Raw genomic sequence first — 21,622 nt, forward strand, 5'->3', positions numbered from 1 at the left:
AACAGCACCCAGACACTCATTAGACACACTTGGGTCTATTCACTAAAAAGTCAAGAGAAGCAGACGCAACTGAGGTGGAAAGTCTTTGTGCGCCAACATCCTATTAGAAAAAGAGGGGCAACAATTCCGCTCTTCCCCCACCCTGTGTGCAATGGATGAGGGGTTAATTAAATATCCAAGGGGGTGCTGCTATCACCATTGAGCACTTGGCCCCTTAGAGATAAAATGGAGTCCAGTTTAAGCAGAGTCTGTAACGTCCTTTCTTTAACAAAGAAAATCTTAAATTGACAATAACACATATGGTATGGAAGGAGAAGAGGGACCTGCTCTTACCAGATTACAATGGTGTTTGAGAGTACCTACTACCATGTATTGTCATGGTGGGGCCACGGACCATCAAGGGACAGGCCCCGAAATGTGGATTATATTTCTTTCCCCATGTTGCTCCCTTTGGGTGGGATTGAATGAGGTTTATTGAAGTCAAGGAAAGATGCAATTCATCTTCCAATGATGGGCTGCAGGTGCAAGGGTATATAGGTACACACTTTCACGTAACCAGGGGCCATCCATCGCCATCTGGCTTGGATAGGGTAAATTTTATTTTTGTTCTGTTTGGGATCTTATTTTTGGAATAGTCCTTTGAGTATCAAAGTAATTTTCACTGTCCGCCCTCCTGAAGAGACCCCATGTCAAAGCAGAGATGTTTTGGTTTCTTTAGGTTGTTTTTTTTTTTTTTTTCTTCAATAACCAACTTTCCAATTTAAGATATAAAATATATATGTATAAATATTGCAATAATACATTACTTGAGCTGATCTCCATATTGGGGAACCAACACTGCTGAGAAAAGCAATGCAGGGGCAGCTCCGTATAAATGCCCCTGGTTTTGGAATGGGATGTCCAACAAGCTCGTATAGGTGTGATGGTCCGGTGTCCACATACTTTTTATCATACACTGCATTTGCATAATTTCCAGAAATCAGTTTGAAAATACAAAAGAAAAACAAATATAAAAGTGTCAGAAAGTAGTAAAAGTATTGTGGACTTTTTGACACAAATATTTGTTTTATCCTTGAGCAATGTACACATAAAAACGGAATGAAATTATTATTTATAAGAAGTTTGTCAAATTAACCCCTTCAATCCCAGGGGTTTTTGGTACCTCAAAGCCCAGAGCAATTTTGCCATTTTTGGGGTATGTCGGTTTAGCGATTATTCTCTTTTCCTGTGAATAGAGTACCCATGTAAACTATATATTGTTTTTTCAAGGAGAGATAGAGCTTTCGTTTGATACCATAGTTGGATGATTAGCTGAACATTTAGAATGAGAAATTTAGTAAAAACTAGCGAAGATTAGAAAAATAAATTTTTTTTTTACATTTTCCTTCTGAATCCTCACAAAATTAGGTAAAGTGATGGAAAATCCCCTCCAAGTTTATCAATTCAGGTGTCCTGATTTCAGAAATACCTAATTTATATAGATTTTCCAGACTTTCCCAGCACCAGGGAGCATACTATTAGGTGTACAATTTTGTATAATTTTTATGCCTATGGCTTAACGGGTTTGGGGGTTGTGAACGGAGGCAGGAGGGTTATACTGGGTAGATGTTATGCTAGGGCAATGGGATGTAAGGTTTTTTTAAGAATTTTTTTTTATTATCTTTTTTTATATATTTTTTTTTATTTTATTTTTTTTAAAATTTTTTTGTATTTTTTTTTTTTTTTTTTTTTTTACACAGTAATGGTAAGAGGTCCTCCTAGGGACCTCCTGAACATGCCAGTGATGTCACAGTGACATCACAGCTCACATAATAATTTTTTTTGTATTATTTATATTATTATTTTAATGATTTATTTAATATTATTTTTTAAATTAATTAACTTTTTTTTTTTAGCTTTTCCGTTTCAGGACGGGAGGGGGAGTGAGAGAGATGGTCTCTCACTCCCCTCCCCGCGATCCCCCTGCACCAATCACACTGTGATCTCTATGCAGGTCCTCACAGACCTGCATAGAGATCGTAGCGTCTCTGTGCCTCATCGGAGGGCAGGATATCCCCGCAGGGGATATCCTGTCCTCCGATGACCTTCCGGGTTACGTCAGCAGTGACGCAACCCGGAAGGGAATGCCCGATCGCGCGTTTGCAACTGCGCGATCGGGCACTTTACCGGTAACAGCTTACCGGCTTTCATGCCGGAAGCTGTTACAGGCGATCGGACAGCAGAAAGCCGGCAAAGCCGGCTTCTGCTGTCAGTGGGGAGTCCAGGCTGTCAAACGACAGCCTGGTCTCCCGTGCAGCGGCAGGGATGTGTCCCTGACGCTGCGCGAAGGGCTGGACGTACCGGGACGTCCATAGGGGTTTCTTTGTGGGCGTTTTTTGGACGTCCCGGTACGTCTATAGGGGAAAGAAGGGGTTAAAACAATAAAAGCTTACTGCATCCACAAAGCCTCTCTGCACCTCAATCTAAGTGAATTTTGGAAAATGGCTGTAGGATGACTATATTTCTACAATTTTGTAAAGTTTTTTTTCACCTAAGAGTCCGTCACAGCACAACTGTTGGTTGGAGAGCTCCAGCCAGCTGCGTACCCAGGAATCATATTTAAGGGGCCACAGACACAGCTAGAGGGGCCTTTGTGTAAAGAATTATTTTTGTTCCACAGCTGTATGAAGGTTAAAACATAAATGCCCCAACATAACCTTACATCTTTCAGACAGGAGAGTATAAGAATAAATCTTTCACTGTGCGGCGAAACTGATATGCATACACACAAAGACATAACGCACACAAAGACACTTAGGAAGCACAACCACAAGCACACACATATATCCCGACACAAATCTGCCGATACTAGATGTCTCTACAAATGTTAAGGACCAGGAGCCAGATGGACACAAAACGTAAAGTGCAAAACAAAGCCAAACTGTGGTCCAGGAGCGTATACCAAAAGACAAGTTGGGGTCAGGAACAGAGAGATCAGCAAAGTCAGGAACAAGCCAGGAGGATTGTCATGGAAAGCTTGGTCATGTGCAGGTAATCAGGAATCAGCCAGAATAAATGCAGGGACTAGGAGGAAGCGAACCTTTGCTCTTTAACTAGCCAGAAGGGACTGGCTGTGGGCCTGATAATGGGCTGGTCCAAAGGAGAGTAGCCATGGTAACGGACAGGCTAGTAATTAGCCTTCAGCTAAGTAACTCTGGTAGTAAGCAGGAAGGCAGCAAGACCCCTTATGAGCCGTACATCACTTAGCATAAGAAGCGCTGTTTTTGTACTGAAATGTACTGTGTCCCCCTTGCCCCAGGGCATCTGCTTCTTTTTGCTACCATTTTTAACCTGCTTCTGAATTTTACCCTTGCCTTTGGTGTCTGCCGAGGACGAGTTATGGTGAGTTGCCTTACAGAGGAACATGTTATCACACCATCACACGAGCATACCTCCCAACATTTCAAAATGTGAAAAAGGGACACTTTTTTATAATCTCTGTCGGAACTCATCAATACAATTGCACTTTACAATGCCGCGCTTGCATCGGTACTTAAAACGCGCTACAGAGCTTGCTGCAGAGCGCAGGGATGACATCATATCCCCGCCCTCGGCATAATTTCCCGGTGCGTAGTGATGAGGTAGCAGTAAAGCAAGGTCTGAAGTGACAGACCTTGCGCTCCCTAATGCTGAGCCGACTAGAGGGAGATCGTGATCTCCCAACTAGTCCTGCAAGCTGCAGCTGCTGATTGGGCGGCTGTGTGCCCCCCCCACACACAGCTGAACCTGACTCTCGCCTCATCCTACCTCTGCCCCTTCAAAGCGGGACAAAGGTAGGGATAGGCAGGACAATTGGGGGGCATGCGCAGGCATGTAATGTCCACTCAAATGCACAAAAGCACAACTCTAGTTGTATGGGTGTTTGCCATTGACCCAATGAATATAGTATGCCCCTTTGTGGACACAATAACATTATATTGTACTTCTCCAGGGAAACAAAGCTGGGAATGGAGGACTCAAAGGAGTTAATTGTAGATCCTGTGATGATTTACCAGAAGTACAAATATAATGCCAGGTTTACTTACTCTAGGTGCTGGGGAACGTGATAGCTCTTCACGGATAATAAATAAATACAGGATGCACTTAATTGTTTTTGCAGTTAAATTAGATGTCCCGAGGCCACTGTCACACGGCAGTTTAATGAGGCCCTGCAGAAACCAAGATACGTCTTTTTTTACTGTAATTGGGGCTGCTGGAGACACAGAGAACCCCGAATTATAGGCTTTCTTCAAATCTCCGACATGGGCTACTCGGGAACTAAACTCAGATACATAGAATCACCTGTGTGCCTGTGTGTGTAAGTGTGTATATGTGATATATATGTAAATGGGTGACACCAGTGAAACCTTTTCCTTACACGGTCACATAAAAGTGTTTTTACGTGAACTGCATACTAAGCTAATGTATATATTACTCCAGGCCTTATAAAGAGGAGGTACATATAAAGTTTTCCAAAAAACCATGCAACACATGTACAAACACATAAAAAAGGAAATGGGGGTCCCCAGGAGCCCCAGTAAACCAAAGGTCAATTTGAATGTTTCCCCTAGACTTTGTATCCATTCAGCTAAAACGAGAATGCAATGTAGCCCAGAAACACTATGGGTCGCTTGTTCACACTTTCTTTTGCATCGGGTTTTTATCATTTCATTTTTTGGATGGACTATTTTCTACTGCTTTGTGGAGCATCACTGAAAGATGATGTGGATATATATATATGAGAATCGTACCATAAGCTTGCAGTATATATATATAGATATAGATATATATATATATATATACACATACTCACTAGACTTGGGCGCTGGCCAACTCTTTGTGTTCGTCTTCATGAGGAAAAAAATCTTCGTATTCCATGAATATTCGCCTGTTCCTGTGTTTGGTTAGGGCGAATATTCTTGCACATTCTTCGTGTTCCTTTTTTTCTTCGTTTTTTTGGCTGTTTTTTTGTAAAGGGGTTACTATGGGGTTAACGCGGTACGCGGTACGGATTTTAAAGGTCCATACGAGCGACTTTATTGGTTGCCGGCAGGGGCCTTCTCTGCCATCAACCATTGGTTGCTCTTCATTGGTTGATGTCAGACGAGCCCCCTGCCGGCGACCAATAGAGTCGCTCATAACCCCTGCGATGCTGCGTAGAGAAGGTAGGCTAGAGGCCAGGAAGATTAGTTGGAGATATTAACGAAGACGAACACAAAGATTCTTCGAGTTGTGTGTCTTTGTGTATGTTTTGCCACCGCCATGTTCGTTTCTTCGGTAATCGGGCTGAACAACGAAAAAGCACCCTTCGTGTTCGTTTTCATGTTCGCCCGAATACGAATGCACAAGTCTAGTAACTACTGAAAACTACATCTCAGTGAACTAATACAATTACGATGAAAATTTAACAGATCACAGTGAACAGAATCTGTATCTCCAGATTATATTGTTAACAGGTTCACATACCAGGGTTAGTGGTCTTCTTCTCAGAGACTTTTCAGCCAATCACGATGTTACTAATTTCTCTGCCTTTTAGGAAAGATCAATAGGCAGCAGTTTGTTCCTCCCAAGTTGAGAGGCCTTTGTGACACGTGTGAGCAGGGCCGGCCTTTGGGGTGTGCGACCTGTGCGACCGCACAGGGCGCCACACTCCAGGGGGCGCCGCCGCGTACCGCTGCCGCCAGTAGCGTACCTACCGGGGTGGGGGGCGGTCCGCACCGGGTGCCGCTCATCAGGGGGGCACCCGGCACCCCTCCAGAGACGGACAGTAATGTCCGCCGCTGGAGGAGCAGGCTCGCAAGGGAGCGGTATCGGAGGTCTTTAACAGACCTCCGGCTCCCTTGAGTGATTTTAGGCCGGTTCAAGGATCCCTGTTAAAGACCTCCGACACCGCTCCCTTGTGATCCGCGCGGCAACAGCTGCTGTGCGCCGGGGTTTGTTGTCAGATCCCGGCGCACAACACTAAAGCCGCGCCCACCGCTGTCCGTGCCCTCTGACCCGGAAGAAGACAGAAGAACTGAAGAAGAGGAGCGAAGAGAAGGAAAAGGAGCTGTAAGGAGAAAAGAGGAAAGGTAGGAAAGCATACAGTGAGAGTGAGAGTGGATTGGTATGCGTGTGGATTGGTATACGTGTGGATTGGTATACATGTGTGGATTAGTGTATATGTGTGGATTGGTAAATGTGGATTGGTATACGTGTGGATTGGTATACGTGTGGATTGGTATGTGTGTGTGGATTAGTGTATACGTGTGGATTGGTATGCGTGTGGGTATATATATATATATAATATTGTTATTTAATTGTTTTGTCCTTTTTTGGTGTGTTACTTGCTTTAAATAAAAGTGTTAGATTTCTTTATGGTGGGGGGGTTATATTCGGTTTTGGCCAGGTAAATGCTGCACTTTCGGTTTCAGTCCAGAATTCGTTTCGGTGCATCCCTACTACTAAGCCAGACAATGAAGTGGTAGGCCTACACCACATCAATGTTTGGCATAGTATATAGTGATTGGGGTTTTGTTACAAGTTTTTATTCCTTTCTTTTTTTGGCATGGGGGGGCGCCAGAGGAGTAGTCCGCACAGGGCGCCAGAACACCTAAGGCCGGCTCTGCGTGTGAGCTTTGTATATAGGATAAGTCACCGGGGTAGAGCACAAATTTCAAAGCTGCAGCAGGAGAACCTGAAAGCTTTACCCAAAGCCGTGAAAGGGGAAAATTCCTACGTAGGGGTCTGTGGAAGTAGTTCTAGTGCCTTGGCATTGTAAACTACAAAATGAGTATATTTTCTGTGGCAATTGATGCCTCTCCTAGTCTGGTCTTGTTTCTGGTCTTGACACATCTGACGAGACCAAAGACTGAAAGAGGTTTGAGTCTTTAAAGTGGGGCAGACTAGATGGGCCGAATGAGGCTGATCTGACGGTAGATTCTATGTCGCTATATATTGCCTTTGTTACTGACCAGTGCATATAAAGTGCTACCCAAGATTTATAACAGTAACTGATTCCCCTTGGTGAGTTAATACATCTCACATATAGCATGGCTCCACTTAGCATTGGTTTGCAGGGTCTAAAAGCTTTGTGTGCCACCACTGCTGGCATACAAAGCACTGGAAGAAAGGGTATTACATGTATGTCTCTTGGGTACTAATAGCACTGAGATCATCTGTATTTTTTGACAAATGGAACTGTTCTGTTTATGATATGTTAATCCTTTAGATGCACTCCCTATTCTCACAGCTTCTGGCACACAAGGCCCCCTGGACAATAGGGAAAGGGGAATATGACTGCTGGCCTGAGCCGGTTGAAAGGATGCCAGCAGTTTAGTGATTGGTGCCGGGAACATTGTTTCAGGGTTTTAAGGGTTCATAAAGGGGGTGTGGGTAGAGTTCTACCTTTTTACTGCCTGGATCCTCCCGGGACAGGTTCCCTCCCAATCACCCAGATGTATTGTATATTTTGTTGTTGTGGCTGTTTTCTTGTTTTCTCATTATTTGTAGTCACAGCAACGGAAGAGTTGCCCTGTTGGCCAGCGTGGAAGTTCTGTTACTCAAAGAGGTGCCCAAACTGGGCATTGGGAGGCGGGTCTAGTGGGCGGCTCATGGCACCCGCTGGACTAGGACTCTTGGCAAGTCCCTCAGCTGGCTGGTTGGTCGTTAATGTTTGTGTTGGTTGTTTATGCTGGCATGGGACAATAAAGCCGTGGCAAATGCCCTATATTTGTGTCTGTCTTTATTTAAGGGGTTGTGGCTGGAGTGGCCACCACAGTCTCCTGAAACGTGCTGTTTATGCAAGACAACCAAAGACGTTGCATGACCTGGAGGCCATGATGAATATACCACCTGCAAGAATTTGGGGTCTCAGACAACTATTACAAAAGACTGCACGCTGTCATTGATGCTAAAGAAGACAATACACGGTATTAAGAACTAAGGGTATGCAGACTTTAGAACAGGGGGCATTTAATTTTTTCCCTTGTTGCCATGTTTTGTTTTAACCCCTTAATGACAAAGCCCGTACATGTATGGGCTCAAAATGCATTGTTTTCAATGGGTTTATGGACTGCCCATTGTCCTTAAGGGGTTATGATTATGATTGTGCCGTTCTGTTATAACCTACAGTTGAATATTAATCCCATAAGAAATGTGTTTTGCCTGCTCACGCATTATTTCTTTAAAATGGAGTATGCAAACTTTTGATCGCAACTGTATATACTCTTAGATGTATAGTCTATGATTCTACAGTAAAATAAATGTATAAATGTCCTACTCTATACTTATATCCCCTTTCCAGTGAAACAAGGTTCGTAATCTTTTAACTGGTTAAGAAACTAAACAGTGATTATCTAAGTAAAGATCACGCTGTCTGCACCTGCTGCTGGGTAAAGAAGTGCAGGGGACCATTAATGAAGTTTACTGAATAGCTGATATGTTTTGAGGGCATGTTTAGTTTTTATAGGAAAGATTAGGAATTGCCTAAATAAATAATAGAAAAAGAATATAAATGAACGCAGCGTAGGTTTCAGTAACAGTAACTCTCACAAAGCAGCTGACAGACCGAGGCTCTAAAACCAGAAATGACAGAACCTGGTAAGGAGTTTGATTTATTATATTATATAATTATTTTTTGGTCAACTGTGGAACTTTAAAAAATATTTTATTAGTTTATAGAGTTTTATAAGGTTTTCTTCACAAATCTCTTTACTTTCTGACTCAAATGCATTAACACGATTGATAGCAGGTATCAGGACCGCACATGGTCCGTAACTCAGGGGTGCAGAACATCAACAGTTGTGGCCACAAACTGTGGTCACTCACTGAGTGACCGGGCTAAACAGGCCAGCACCAGTGAGCAAGAGCAGGATGCTGGATACAGGAAAACAGCTGCAGGGAAAAGGTAAAAGGTAGATTGCAGCATTAGGTCGTTGGATAAGTTCAGGAAAAATAATGTCAGGCCAAGGGCCAGGAGAACCAGCTTGCAGGAGCACAATGGCAATCCAGAAACAGGTAACGAGAGAAGGCATGATTCTCCTGGAAATAGGTTGTGGCGCCCCCATGGGTAGGCGCGTCATAAGACAGCATGATGCGGTGAAGTTGAGGGCAGCAAGACGCTACCTGTTCTAGGGATGACTTGAGAGACCTAGACTGGGCTTTCTCCAGGCCATAAAATAGCGCAACGCTGAGGTGATAGAAACATCGGGATTAGAGTTTGTCTAATTAGAATGTAGACAGATTTGTTTTAGGTCTGACACATATTTGTAGATTTTATGAGACGTAAAGACATATGTAGGAGCGGTCTTGAGCTGGCTAGGTTGATTGTACGAGGTACATCCATTTAGGCTTAAATAAAATGGAAGGAGGGCCCTGATCAAATGAGCTTACCATCAGAAAAGGGTTAAGGGTATATTAAACAAGAGGCAAATGTACCAATGTTTGAGATGGACCAGCCACACAAGCGCATCTCAATGCAAATACTAATTAAGCAATATTTCTGGACATAAGTACTGAGGCTAGCAAGTGTGAGGCAGAGTTGAGGGAGTTGAAGATGTGGGTCTTAAGACTGGAGACACCGATGTAAAGACTCAAACCTCAGTCCTCATCTTAGATTCAGGAGCCATATGCCCTGAATCTAAGTTCAGGGCACATGGGTATATTTACCAGCCTCTCAGTAAAGTAAACCTTTACTAAGCCTCTGACCATCTAGTTTTAGATTATGACCTCTAACATTTCTCTTCCATGCTATTCCTGTACGTACATTAAGTCACTTCTGAGCAGATTTGACATTGTCATGTGATTTTGCACGGTAATACCTACAATGCATATAATATTGAATATATATAATGATTATAAGACGACTCTGATTATAAGGCGACCCCCCAAAATCTGAATATTAATTTAGGGAAAAAAAAGAAAAAGCCTGAATATAAGACAAACCTATAGGAAAAAAGTTTTACCAGTAAATGTTAATTCATGTAAACTATATAAACTTTTTTAATAAAAGCTATGATTAAGAAAAATATTTTGTTTTTAATTCCTTTTATTTTCCAACCTGCCCCCCAGTTATGAACATCTGCCCCCAGGCTTGTCACTCTGCCCCATAAATGCCTTAAACCCCCTATATGCCACTGTACCCCATGATATGCCTGTTAACACTCTAAATGCCACTATGTCCAGTGATATGCCTTTTAACCCTCTAAATGCCACTATGTCCAGTGATATGCCTTTTAACCCTCTATATGCCACTGTGCCCCATGATATGCCTTTTGACACCTTATGTGCCACTCTGCCTCCAGAAATGCCTTATACCCCTATATGCCACTAAAGCATTTAGGGGGTTAAAAGGCATATCCTGGGGCAGAGTGGCATATAGAGAGGTATAAGGCATTTCAGGAGGCAGAGTAGCATATAGAGGGTTAAAAGGCATTCTGGAGGCAAAGTGGCATTAAGGGGGTTAAAAGGCATATCATAGAGCACTCTGCCTACAGAAATGCCTTATGCCCCCCATTTAACACCCCCCAAAAAAAGAAAACTTACCGGTGCTTCTGACTCCCGGTGTGTTGTCCGGGCAGCGGGTAGACGTCTACGCGATTTGCGTAGGCAACTTACGCTGCAGCCGGGAGGAGGTGCGGTTAGCAGGGGGGGGTTGTCTGTGTCCATCGCGTAGACCTTCCCCGGCTGTCAGAGAGAACTCCCCGGTGAGGGGAATGCTGCCCTGGCTACACACCGGGGACGCAGAAGCACCGGTAAGTGGGGTCGGGGGGCAGGAGGATCCAGGTCCCCTGCACCGCTGCGGGGGATCTGGATCTTAGTCTCATGGTCAGACCTATTTGAGGTCTGATTATGAGACGACCCTGATTATAAGACAAGGGGTATTTTTCAGATATTTGCAAATACGGTATTTTCCAAGTATATGGGCATTTCCCCAGCTTTTTAAGGAAGTTCAGACTCTCTGGCTTTGTGATGACAAATTGTAACTGACTATTTTGATGAGAAGAGTGAGCACTAGTTACACTTAAAATCAGTGGCACCTAACTAATGAAAGAAATATTAAGCAAAATCGCAAGTAATGTGGTTTATTTCATTTTCCTCTGTATCAATATATTATTCATGTTTGGGGTCATTTCGAAATGTTATTGTTTTGAAAAAATAAAAGCACAGAAAAAGCAGAAATCCAGCTCAGACTGTGTTGCTGCAATGCCCTGATGTCAAGGCTTTCAGTAACATTGAGATCGGCACCAGCAAACCTATGTACTGTACTCAATAGATGTTGCTGAACACATATCGTGGTGCTATTTGAAAGCGACATTTACCAGGAGTGATAAATTCATACTTGAAGTACAGTGTTTGTGAAAAAAACACAAAAAATTACACCACACATTTTGTCTAAGGATGCTGGTAAAATTAGTGCATGGAAAGGGTTAAAATACATGCATTTGAAAAACCATGGGGTGTCTAGTTTTCAAACATATATGGTTTGAAGGGGGAAAATTGGCCGGGTGAACAATGTTCCAAAAAAACACATGGGGGCAGTATAACCACATGTTAAAATTCAAATCTGAAAAATGTACACTTCACAAATGTGGCCTTTTAGCCCATAAACAACCCAACAAACCCATGCATGGGGTATCACTGTGCTCGGGGGATGTTGCTGAACACATATTGGCGTGTTGTGTGACAGCGACATATACTAGGAGTGGTAAATTTATACAAACTTTGACAATGGTTGGTAGTAGAATTGGTGCCTGGAAAGAGTGAAAATACTAGTATTTGGAATACCCTGGGGTGTCTAGTTTTCAATCATATATTGTTTGATGGGGTAGATTGAACTGACAGGCTCCAAAAAAAGTTCTAAATAGCAGATAGGGCAGAATTACCAGATTTGGAAAAAAATGGTTTTGAAATAGCAAAACGATACTTTTACTTCTTACCCAATAACTATTTAGCAGTTTTTTCATTAGCTTTTATAGATAAGTAAAAGTCCTTTTTTTCTACATTTGTCATCAAATTTCATACTTTTTTATAGTAAATTATATGGTAATAATGCCATCTAAAGAAATCCCTTCTTGTCCTGAAAAAAAATGAACAACTTGTTTGAGAAAGAAGAAAATTACAGCTTAACACGAGCATCACACGAGCATTAACTTGTTATCCTTGAAAAGTGACCCAAAACCTTTGAACGGTAGTGTACAAAATAAAAAAAAAATATATAGTTAAGCAGTGAAACAAATATATGATTAAATTGGTAAAAGAAACCCCAGGTAATTTGATCAAAACAAAGGATTTAAATCTTGTAAGTTTTACCTGGGGTGGGGCGCATGCAGGGTGAGTTGAAACTCACACACCCTTGCCCCCCACAAAAAATAATGAGCCTCACCTGGTCTCCCCCTCAACCAAGTATATACAAAATCATTCTATGAGTCATCAACGGTATAAATAAGAGTCTAACGTTAGTCCGGCATTGAGCAAATGCTAAAAATGTTATTTTTTCATTATACTTTCAGAGACTATTTTGTTTACCGTGGATCGAGATGATTATACGGTCCGAGCTGGGCTGCCACCACATGATCCTCGGGACAACTTCGCTGCAAGGGCAGCTGTTTTAGGGAAATTAGAATACATCAGGAAAATTGCTTTCAGTCCTAAAGGACAGCTGTATGTTATTCGAGATGGAGACCTGTATGTCGGACCTCTGCCTTCACCCAAACATGATGATTGGTTCTCTGTTGCCAAAAGAGTGGGCAGAGGTGATTGGGATACCCTTAAGTTTTTTTTGTTCCATCCTGAGGGGGAACTCTATGCAGCCACCTATGAAGGAAAGCTTTACAAGGGTCCAGCTCCAGACAACGAATATGTGCCCTGGCTTTATGCAAAAGCTACCGAGATAGGGGGCGCTGGCTGGGATACATTGGATGCTCTTTTCTTTGATTCAAAAGGCATGTTGCATGCAGTGACCTTGGAAGACAAGTTGGTGAAAAGAAGTCCACCAACCTCACTCTCTGAATCATGGCTTGATTCAAGTGTAACAATCGGCAATCAACAATGGGTTTCACGAACCCACTTTATATCCTTCGCCCCAGATGGAAAACTATGGTGTATTGAATATGGTGAGGGTGACATTTACTCTGGAGATCCACCAGTTGCAGGAGATGGCAAATACGAAGCAAAGAATCTAGGAAAGGGTTATTCCCAATATGGATTTGTCGCTTTCACAACAGATAAAATAATCCAGCAGATTGTGAGCTTCGAATTTCTGCCTGATTTGGGTCAAACTATTTCAGAAACCCTTGAAGTGGTAAACGATGAAATATACTACAACAAAAAGAGCACGGTTACATTACACCACACCTTTTCGTACGTAATTCATTGTTTTTTACTCATTACATTGTTACCAAACCCTATAAACACTAAATGTTTATGTGGATGGGTTTTCAGATTAAAAAAAATAACATTTTTTAGGAAAACTGATTGAAGTTACTATAAATTACTATATTTATTTCGTTATTACCTTGCTACTTAACTAATCAATAGCAGTGTTTTTTTTATATTTTAATATTAATATTATGTTTTTAAGATAAACTTATTGCAAAAAAAGTCGTCAAATCCAAGGAACCTCTCCATCAGAGGACATTACTTAGTAATATAACAAATTGTCATGTATTAATTTCTTAAGCGGCAGATTAAGTTCTTTTGTTCAATTGTCTTTTACTTTTTGTTCTTTCCTTCTAAATGGCATTGTCTGCAAACAACAGATAGGCCAAGAGGCCAAGATTTCTAAGCAATGATGTTCCTTTTTGTGTTTATTCCTTAACATAGTATCAGAGGCCATGTGATACAGATCTATTATAAAGACATCCAAGGTGGTCCTTATCTTGGGTGTCTAAAGGATGGTAACGAATGAAAAGCCTTGTGCTTACTGTCAATGGTGGATGCTAAGGCTGCCGTGTAGAACACACTCAAGTATATTTCTTACTTAACAATCACAGGGTTGCTTTTGGTACTCAGTTTCACTATTAGTTAATTAGTATAGTAGGTGAAACAAAAGGCTTCTGTCCGTCAAGCTCAACCTTTCCCACATCCCAACCTCTAGAGTTCGAAAGCTTTTCCTGTAGTTATTTCTGTAATGCCTCTGTAGGCATCCTTTGTATTGAAAATATTCTAATTAGGTGAATACCCCTCTAAATGATTTGAAAGCATAACATTTCTATTGTAACCTCATCCTGATTTCACCAAGTGAACTAAAAACTGTACATGTTTCTTTTTTTTTGTAGCTGAGTATTGTATTTGAATCCAACCATGTATATTTTAAGTAAGCTTGCATGTTTACTTGTAGTGAAGCACACAAGGTCTTTTTTAAAATGTTTTAACAATTTAAAATGATTGATTTTAGATTTGAGAAAACCCTTACGCAGTCAAGTGAATTTACTCATGAACATGGATTCATGTGTGAAGTTGGTGTTGAAATTACATTTAACGGAGGCGTTCCATTAGTTGCTGAACAAGGAGTAACGCTTTCTGTCAACACGAGTACATCCCATAACTGGAACTTCACCAAGGCCAATGAGACCTCTGTAAGTACCAATTTATGTTTATGTTGTGTTTCCTATAAGGGGGGGCAGGGCACTGGTATAGGATATGAGCCTCTTCCACATGTCATGTAAAGCTTCAATGGTGTCCTTGAAATGCCTCGACAGCGAGGCAATCAGCGACACCGAACACACACCCAAGGACGCACAGCGAGTGGTCCGGAGAGCAGTCAGGACCACCACTGCGAGAGATGGCGGTGTCCTTTAAAAAAAAAAAAAGTTTTTCCCAGAGGGTCTCTCCAGACCCTGCAGACCCTCCTGAGAACGCTGAAAAAAAACAGCCTGGTCCTTAAGGGGTTAAGAGTCAAAAGTTTTTTTTTTAATACCTCATTTAGGTTACCTTTTCTACAAGCAGTGAGGTGGAGATCCCAGCTGGCAAAGCCATCCGTATGATAGCGTCAGTCAAGAAAGCAGAAATGGAAATGCCGTATCGTGCCCATATCCGCACTATGTTCGGCTACGAGACAACCATCGAGGGCAAATGGAAAGGGCTTACCCATTACAATCTGAGAGTCGACCAAGAAGACATAAAATGATGAGGTTTCGTATCCGACATTCAGATTGCAGTCATTGAACGATGCCGCGGAAAAATGCTTTAAGAAAAAATCTGATTTTTCGCTTGATTTTCAGTGTAGTAAATATCAGCAGCAGCAAAGCAATAATGAAACATAATCTTCCATTTATGCCCCAAAATAAAGAATTCTATGAAGGCTCCGATTGTGTGTTGCTATGTTTTAATCGAACAGCACAGAGAATTTGGTGCCTCGAGGTTAATGATTGAGATCGTTTTCGTTGGCTTGCCAGCGTGAATTCATTTTTAATATCATTTTTGTAAATATAGTGAAGCTTCCCGGTCCCCACTGTCGGGTGTAAAAGTGAAACGCTGAACGGGTAATTTAAGGACAACTGTAGAGGAGGGGGGGAAATGTTTCTTTAAATCATTTAAACTCTAATGACATCAGATCTGCTGTAAAACTTTAATGCAAGGATATAAGAAATACCCTTTTTATCCCCCAGCTCCAACACTCTCCATACAGCCTGCTGCGCGCATCCATGTCGAGTAATGATTCGGTCTTTTTGTATCATATACTTTATGTTGGCTAATGTAATGTAAAGGCCTGGCCTCCTCTTTAATGCAGAGGCCAACAGCTGCTGGAGGGTGGCTACACAAAATGGAACACAAGCTCGTCAGGCCAGGATATACTATTTATGTCTCAGCGCTTAGTCAGTAGGAGCCCAGTTAGGCGCAAAATGGCATCGTTCCTGTGGAGAGTTGTACGTGTACCCCTTTTTAATACCACATGCTTTAGCCAAAAATACAGAGACCTTGCAAGGTGCCAGTGACAACATCAGGAGAACAAACGCTAAGGCTTAACCCCTTCACAACAAAGCCCATACATGTACAGGCTACTTTTAAATTGCTACAATCCAAAGAAGCTTCACAAGTCAGGCTAGCTGTGGACATTGTAGAAAAGCCCCCCCCAAAAAAACATGGCCGCCGCCGAACCAATCAACAAAGATTGAATAGCCTATGCCCCCCCCCTGCCACTTTGCCATAGACTCATCCAGAGACTTTTCAACCAATCAGGATATCCCTTATTTTAACTAATTGGAGCCAGTTGTGTCAGGGGGTCAGAGTGCGTCCTGAGAAGATGTAAGCCTCAGGCCTATGAGAGACTTAAGTGCCTTTTTAGTAAATAGGATAAGCCAATGGAGCAGCAGAGGCCGCAGCAGATGGCGGAAGCTTTCCGGGAGGAAAAGAAAGTTAAAGACCCCAACGTAAAAGTCTCTGGCTGCCACGTATTGTGTGCAGTAAGTTTCGGTTGCCAAAAGGGTCTATTCACTAAAAAGTCAACTGGAGCAGACGCAGCTGAGTCTTTGTGCGCCAACATATTCACTAAAATGGAGTCCAACAAATATATTTTAGCAAACAAATAAATGAAAATAAACCAGTAAGAGACAATAATCATATTCCACTCTCCCACACCCTGTGTGCAGTGGGTGAGGGGTTAATTAACCTGGGGGCACTAGTCCCCAAATATTCAGCCATTGTAAAATATCCAAGGGTTACAACTAACCGGTTGGAGAATGCAGTCTAATTGATACACAATACAAAATGGAGGCTGTGGTGACTGGCTAAATACTGAGGTAACATAGATAGTAAAAAAAATGCTATATTACTAAACATGGAAGATGAAAAAAAACAGCATTGCTGGGAATACAAACATTAACCACCAGGAATGATTATAAGAACTTACAGACAATGCTATCTAGGAGCGAATGCTTGGGAAGAAAGTCTCACATCTAGAGCTTCAGTTATAAAAGAATGATGAACAAAATGGCTCCTGCAGAGGTCAGAGGTAGCAGTTGCTATGGAGAATAGAACCATAAGCAAAAGAGTACAAATACAGGTGGCTCTAAAGGGGCTTTACTGGAACCAGAACACTGCCTGTGTGTAGGAGTATATCATTCTGGCCCAGTGCAGCCATTTTATATACTTCTTTATATATATTCTATATACTTTTACATGACATTGATTCAGTGCCAGCAGATCCTGTAGAAGAGGTAGAGACATTATTATTATTTAGTCTTTCTTTTTTCATATTTTTGTTCATATTTCTGTTACCGGATAGGCCTTGAAATGGGGTCATATTATATATTTGTAACCTTTGCATGGCATTGAATGACAAACTTGCCATCTGTCCCGATTTTGCAGGGGCAGCCCTGATTTTTGAGGCACTGTCCAGGCATATTTTTGTTCCGCTATTTGTCCCGGATTATTCGCCTTTGGCCCTTTTGAGGAAATGCTTTGTGAGGACTTGGTCAGCGGAGCTGGTACCAGGGAGAAGAGGACAAAAGAAGAAGACGGAGCTGCAAGGTAGGGAGACATTGACAGTCAGTGCGTGTGTGGGAGAGCATAAGAGTGAGTGATAGAGCATTGGAGTGAGAGAGTGTGAATATGAGTGTGTGTGTGTGAGATTGAGAGTATGAGAGAGTGCGCAAGAGAGCATGAGGGAGAGTGTAAAACAGCATGAATGAGAATGTTAGAATGAGAGAACATGTATAAGGAGAGAGAGAGAGTATGAGAACCTAGGAGTGTAAGAAAGAGTGACAGATTGCATGAGAGTGTTAGAGGGCATGAGTGAGACAGCATGAGAGAGCATGAATAAGAGTGAGGTGTGAGAATACATAATAGCCTGATATAGATGCTGTGCTGCAAATGTATCTACCGCATACCAAGGATGCATGGCGGTGTTGGTGGGAACACGGTGATATAACCTGTAGGCAGAGCTAAATTATGCTAATTATGTGGGTTTGGTTGACCCGCCACCTGCACCTTGGTTATAAAGCATATTTTACTCATATGTGAAATGGAGAGGAAGTCACCCAAAACATCAAATATTTTAGGAACTGTGGACCGTCTGGGGACTCTGAATGGAAAGGGACTCATGTGCTGCAGGGTTACAGAAAGCTATAAATGTGGCCCCGCAGCTGGAATTCTCTCTCTCTTTTGCCATTTCTCCCAGGTGCCATGAATAGGATCCCGCTGCATGGTAGTGCCCTCAAATCACCTTTTTATATGTAGTTTGGGTTGTTTTTATTATTTATAATTTTTTTTTCACTCTCAGTGTTTGTCGTTTGTGTACATATCAGTCCTGGCATCAGTCAGAAGTATCAGCAATTTGTATGAGCATACCTGAGAACTCTCCGTGTTTGACCTGGAGATTGCCGGGTCAGCACTGCTTCTCCGGTTCTCCGGGTCAAGACCTGAATCCTCTGGGTCGCGGGAGCGGGGTCTTGACATGCCCCGCTCCCCGACCATTTTTCCTTTAAATGGGGGTGTTTCCTGCTGCCATCAGCGGGAACGCCCCCAACGTCAGCGGGAACTCCCCTGACATCAGCGGGAACCCCCTATGTCAGCGGGACCACCCACCGACATCAGCGGGACCTCCCACCGCTGTCCTTGTGATTAGAAAGCTGGGCAAGTGGAGCCAGAGTTCACAGGAGTGTCTGGAGAGGTCCCTCTTGGACTATTTTTTTAAAGAACGCTGCCATCTTGCGAGTGGCAAAGTCTCTGGCAGTGGCGGTTGTGACCGTTCTCCGGAGCAGTCGATGTGGGTTGGGTGTGCGATGTCCCTGAATGCCTCGCTATTGAGGCGTTTCACCGACACCATTTAAGCTTAGGAGGTGATAAACTGACCTAGACGCCCCAGGAGGAGCCAGTCGTTAAGTGACTGTTTTTGCGTGGCGTGTCTGGCACGTCATTGTTCGTTAAGGGGTTAAAGAAGTGGGTCTTCAGGGATTTGTTAAAGGACCGAAGCAGGGGGAAAGACAGATAGTCCGGGGAGGGCATTCCAGAGGATAGGGGGCCGCCTTGGAGAAATCTTGCAAGCTTGCTTGAGAACTGGAAATCAGAGGAGAGGACAGACGTAGTTCTGTGCCTGTAGATGATGCCTAAGAAGAGGTTTAAGGCTGTAGCAGGTGCGTGTACACATGACTGTCCCATGTGGAATTTCTGAACCTGTTCCTGCACAGAGACTCCTACTACCTGACATAGTACCTGGGGTCTCTTTTTTTAGCAATAGTTTCTCTTTTTCTTTGGCCAGCCTAATATTTGACACCATACCTGTGCCATATTAACACCAGCTTCCATGTCTGGTAATTGGTGTATCTCTGTCTCTGATTCTAATGTGAGTTGTGTTGTACCTACCGTTTCCGCCGCGGGTGGGCGGCTCGCTCGCGATGACGCATGCGCGCCCTCTCGCGGGTTTAGCACACGTTTACTCTTTTGTTTATCACACCGACGCCATTCTATGGCGCCGGGCGCAATTACATCACGTCTTCTCCCATTGGCCGACAGTCCGTTTTCCCGCCTTGTCCATTATTTAAACACACTCCTATATACACAGTGCCTGTTCAAAGAGTCACTGTATGTTGCTCTGGGTGCTCGTTCGCTTGTTTGCCTTCATTGTGTACCAGACCTTGGATTGTTTATTGACCTCGCTCCCGTGCTGCCTGCCCCGACCTCGGAATCTCCTGACCACGATTATTTGCCTCTGGCCCTGTATTGTTCATCTGCCTTGGACTTTCTGCCTGTACGCTCCGTGCTGGGAATATGTCTCTGCATAGTGGGTGCATTATCTGTGTTGTCCAGGTCCCGACGTAACAAGTTGTGTAAGCGCCCCTATCCTTCAAGGATACCCACAAAACCTTAAATGGCTGCCCTGCTTGCGGGTGATGACTCCATTATAATGATTGTGGGACAAACATGGGAATGTCTGTGATAAAGGAGTTGTCTTGATTTAAATTAAAACCAGATGATACCTCAGATACCTTGGCTGACCACTGTGTCTACAGTCATCAACACTGCCATTTCTTTGTGTTTCTTCAAAAGATATTGGACAGAACACCTGGAAACCCCTGTCTGCCTTGAAATTTCTGCCTGAGAGAGATCTTACTGATGCAGTAAGACTACCCTATCTCTTGTTGCTGTGCTCGGTCCTGTGATGGTCTTGCCATGGTGTATGTCTTTTGGCATTAACCTGTCTACCTGTGCCAGTATTCCCAGATAGAGCGTAACCCTGATTGTGTTCATATCAAGGGGACAGCGCAAGCCACACAAAGTCCGATGTTACAGCACTCCACTCCCACTAGACAGCAGTAAGCGCCAGATGAATATTGTAAGGCAGGGCTCGACAAATCCCAGGCGCCAGGTCGCCATGGCGACAGAGAATTTTGTCCTGGCGCCTAGGTTTTGTCAGCCTCTTACATCCAGAAAAAATTGTGGATGTAAGAGGCTGAGTCACCACATGGGGGAGCTGCTGCTGTCTGCCCGCCCCCGAGCCTGAGATCACTCCCACGGAGTGAGCCTGTAGGCTGAAAACGCGGTTGCTGCAAAACCAGCAATCGTGTTTTCAGCTGCCACAGGCAGCTTCAGGGAAGGGGGTTGTGTGTTGATTGGGTCCCCACACAAGTGTGGGGACCTGACACAACACCCCCCAGCTGCCTGATCGCTCCATGAGAGCGACAGTACAGCGTTAACCCCTTCAATGCCGCGATCGCGGCATTTAGGGGTTAATTCCCGTTTTGTACGGGGCTCTGCTGCTGGTGGTCTGCCTGGAAGCCCAGGCAGACCAGCAACAGCAAAAACAAGCCCCCACAAGCCCTTTGATGATTCCTGTAGGCATGGAAGCCTACAGCAGTCATCAGAGAGACTCCCCCTGCAATGGCTGGTCTCTAGACCAGCAATTGAGTCCCAGCTGCCAGAGGCAGCTTCAGGGACAGGGGAGAGGGTTCTTTGGTCTCCACATGAGTGTGGAGAGCAGCCCCAACCCTCCCCTGCTGCCTGATCGCTCCCTGAGAGCGACAGTGCAGCGTTAACCCCTTCAATGACACATTCGTGGCATTGCAGGGGTTAACATTTGTCCCCACATGCTTGTGGGGACTAAATATCAGTCAATGCTGTGCGCCAATGGAACATCAGCATTGAAAGGGTTAAAAAAAACAATTTAAAAAAAAAAAAACAGCACTGACCTGAAAGTCCAGGGTGCTTCCAGGTCAAACGCTGTGAGTTTAGTAAGTGGGCTGATGATGATCAGATCACTCCTGACCAACTGTTAGTTTAAAAAAAATCCTGGCTCCTAACTTTTTTAGCTGGCGCCGGGATTCACAACAAATTTGTCAAGCCCTGTTGTAAGGCCATCGGCACTGGCAGCGGGTGAACATTAACCCCTTCTGTGCAGAGCTGGCCGCTGCCCCACACTAAACGAATTCTGCCAGGATGCACATTTCAGATACAAGAACCAGATATGGGGCTCATAAGAAAGAACAAGTAATACTAAAGCTGTGTTTGGTTATTAAAAGGGGTACGTGGGTTTTTGAGTCTGTTTAATGGCCAGAATAAATGTTTTTTCCCGCATGAAAATCATCATTTCATTTTCAAATCAATCAAATCCTAAAATCACCGATATTAAAATCACTTCAATCTTAATTTTATGGCACTCCTGAAACTCTTTGGATCTAAGTTACTC

The 21,622-nt window shown here is 43.3% G+C and overlaps 1 protein-coding gene across 1 annotated transcript; it reads left to right on the top strand.

Annotated features, from left to right (window-relative positions):
- Nucleotides 1–12,323: 12,323 nt before the first annotated feature.
- LOC128467593 (tachylectin-2-like) lies at nt 12,324–15,127 on the top strand. Its single transcript, XM_053449267.1, has 4 exons — nt 12,324–12,330; nt 12,510–13,359; nt 14,396–14,576; nt 14,927–15,127. Exons 1-4 carry the CDS (start codon nt 12,324–12,326, stop codon nt 15,125–15,127), a joined length of 1,239 nt encoding a protein of 412 aa, XP_053305242.1.
- Nucleotides 15,128–21,622: the final 6,495 nt, after the last annotated feature.

This window comes from Spea bombifrons, chromosome 1 (assembly GCF_027358695.1).
Source record: "Spea bombifrons isolate aSpeBom1 chromosome 1, aSpeBom1.2.pri, whole genome shotgun sequence".
NCBI classification, from domain to species: domain Eukaryota; kingdom Metazoa; phylum Chordata; class Amphibia; order Anura; family Pelobatidae; genus Spea; species Spea bombifrons.